A 2,796-nucleotide genomic window follows, 5' to 3' on the forward strand; every position below is an offset into this window, starting at 1 on the left:
TTTGTAGTTCAAGAGACATTATTGATGTAATGGCACTGATTTACCATAGTTATTGGTACCCTAGGGAATATACATTAACCAAGTGCCCCCAATGTCTTGTCACACATTATTTTGTCATTTATAATGGTTATGTGGCATTTCATTATGTGGATTTATCAACAGTTATTTAACCATATTAAGTAACGATATTAAGAAAAAAATTGTAAATGGAAGATTATAAGAGAGGGTTTCGTGTGCCAGCAAAAGTTACTGGTGTGCCATGTTTGGCACATGTGCCAGGGGTTGCCCACCCCTGGACTAGAGTCTTAGATATTAAACTGCTTGGATAAGATATAAAATGACTTACGATTGCTGCAACATATTTTAAGATTTATTTGCTCTCAAGCATTGGTGCAAATTTTTATTTCTACTTGAGCTTTTAAATTTAGTAGTCTGCGTGGATTTTAATTTTTGTCCCCACAGGCCAGATAGATGCTGCTAAGCCTCTGATAAATAGTACTCTGGACCTTTAAAAATATTACTCTCAGTAAAATAAGTTTAATATGCTTAACTAAATATTTAGAAAGCACATTGTGTTGAGTGAAACTTCGTATGTAGTAAATAATGAGAGTATTAGAAGATCTTACTGGATGACTAGTCAGCAATTGTCTCAAGGAAAGTATACAATGAAACAGGTTCTTTTGGTTACTTCCTCAAACAGCCAACACAATGGGGAAAGTAGAGGAAATGTTCCCTGAACACTCTGATCAGGGAACCAAAAAGCTCTGGGTGTAAACTTAGAGAAATGACAGCTTTAGAAAACAAAACCAACAACGGAAAACACCTCCGGGGACACTGTGAGATGCATGAAAAGGCAAACCTTCACTGAAGTTGGAGCTCTACTGAGTCCGCAGAGAGACAAGCAGCATACTTGACCTTCACCATGATTCACAAGCACTTCCGTGAAAGTGTGTTGGTGCTGCTGACCTCTTCCACTATCCTCTCCCTAGAACTGAAACTCGTTCACCTCCAACAAAGAAGAGTGAACAGAGAAAGTTCAAAACTCTTGAAAAAATGTCAACCCTCATCCATTCGTCAGTGTCTGCCACACAGGAAGGACTTCCTGCTTCCCCAGGAGGCTAGGAGTCCTCACCAGGACGAGAAAGGATACGCACTGACCATTCTACATGAGATGCTTCAGCAGATCTTCAGCCTCTTTCAGGCAAATGCTTCTCTGGAAGGTTGGAAGGAAAGCCACATGGAGAAGTTCCTCATTGAGCTGCATCAACAGCTGGAATACCTAGAAACGCTCATGGGACTGCAAACAGATCAGAAAAGTAACACCGTAGGTCGTGAGAAGCTTAGGTTGCAGGTTAAAATGTACTTCCGAAGGATCCGGGATTACCTGGAAAACCAGGCATACAGCGGCTGTGCCTGGACCATTGTCCAGGTGGAAGTCAACCGGTGTCTATTCTTCGTGTTCCCACTCACAGGACAACTGAGCAAACAAGAAATGGACCCTTGAATCATGTGGAGCCAGCAGCAACTGCAGGCTTTAAAAGCAAAAGGGTAGGTTGGGCGGGGGGGGGGGGGGGGGGGGGGGGGGGGCTGTTGGCTTCTCTAGCCATTTATTAGTTCTTTTTGTCATGAAATGGTAGCATAGTTTTGGTTTTGTGTATCCACATATATATTTACCTGTACCTTAAGATTATGGATATTGCCCTGACCGGTTTGGCTCAGTGGATAGAGCGTCGGCCTGCGGATTCAAGGGTCCCAGTTTCGATTCCGGTTAAGGGCATGTACCTTGGTTGTGGGCACATACCCAGTAGGGAGTGTGCAGGAGGCAGCTGATCGATGTTTCTCTCTCATCGATGTTTCTAACTCTCTATCCCTCTCCCTTCCTCTCTGTAAAAAATCAATAAAATATATTTTATTAAAAAAAAGATTATGGATATTGATGATTTTTTTTATTTTTTAATGTCACTTTATTTTTTCTATCCATCTTAAATTTTTATGAGTTGAAATAGATTCATTAAGATTTCATAATTGGTTCTTCATAAAAGTTGGCTTGGTAGATACAATGAAATATGTTTCTACTGTACTCATACTTGTCTAGACATAGAACATTATTCCAATGATTTTTCTTATTTGCCAGAAATTGATAGAAAAAAAATGAGAAATATTAGGAATAATTTACATTACTATGATTGAAAATATCATTATACACTGAGTAATTGTTACAGGTGACACAATAGAAATATAACTGAAATATATGAACACACAGCTTACAGAGGAAAAAAAACACATGAAAAGAGGTTCGACCTCATTCATAATGATGAAAGTACAAATTAAAAGTGAGTAACATGACATTCATAATCTACCAAGTAGGCAAAAGCCAAAAGTTCAATTAAAAAACAAACAAACGCACACACAAAGCGATGGAAGCAGACAATAGGGGGTGAGGGTGAGGGCAAGACTGGAGGGTTGGGGGGACAATGGGGGAATAAAGACACATTTGTAATACCTTAATTAATAAACACGCACGCACACACACACACACACACACACACACACACACACACATTCTTGCAGTGACTTTGGGGAGGAATGTGCTTAAATTTGTCCAGAGCACTGGAAATTGCTCTGATCACTGTAGAGGCATTTGGTGATACCTATCAAAATTCCAGATGCATGTAGTCTGTGATCCATCAATTCCAGGCCTGGAAATATATCCTATAAAAACACTTGTACATGTGTGAAATGATTTACATATAAAATTATTCATTGCAGCATTACTTATAATATCAAAACATAGGA

At 39.4% G+C, this 2,796-nt stretch overlaps 1 protein-coding gene across 1 annotated transcript; it reads left to right on the top strand.

The window, feature by feature from the left end:
• Positions 1-922: 922 nt before the first annotated feature.
• Positions 923-1,504, top strand: IFNE (interferon epsilon; the record flags this gene model as incomplete). Its single annotated transcript, XM_081103800.1, has 1 exon — positions 923-1,504. The coding sequence occupies one exon, from the start codon at positions 923-925 to the stop codon at positions 1,502-1,504; it is 582 nt and encodes a 193-aa protein (XP_080959926.1).
• Positions 1,505-2,796: the final 1,292 nt, after the last annotated feature.

The sequence above is a fragment of the Myotis nattereri genome, assembly GCF_964212035.1.
Source record: "Myotis nattereri genome assembly, chromosome: 12".
In the NCBI taxonomy this organism is placed as follows: Eukaryota; Metazoa; Chordata; class Mammalia; order Chiroptera; family Vespertilionidae; genus Myotis; species Myotis nattereri.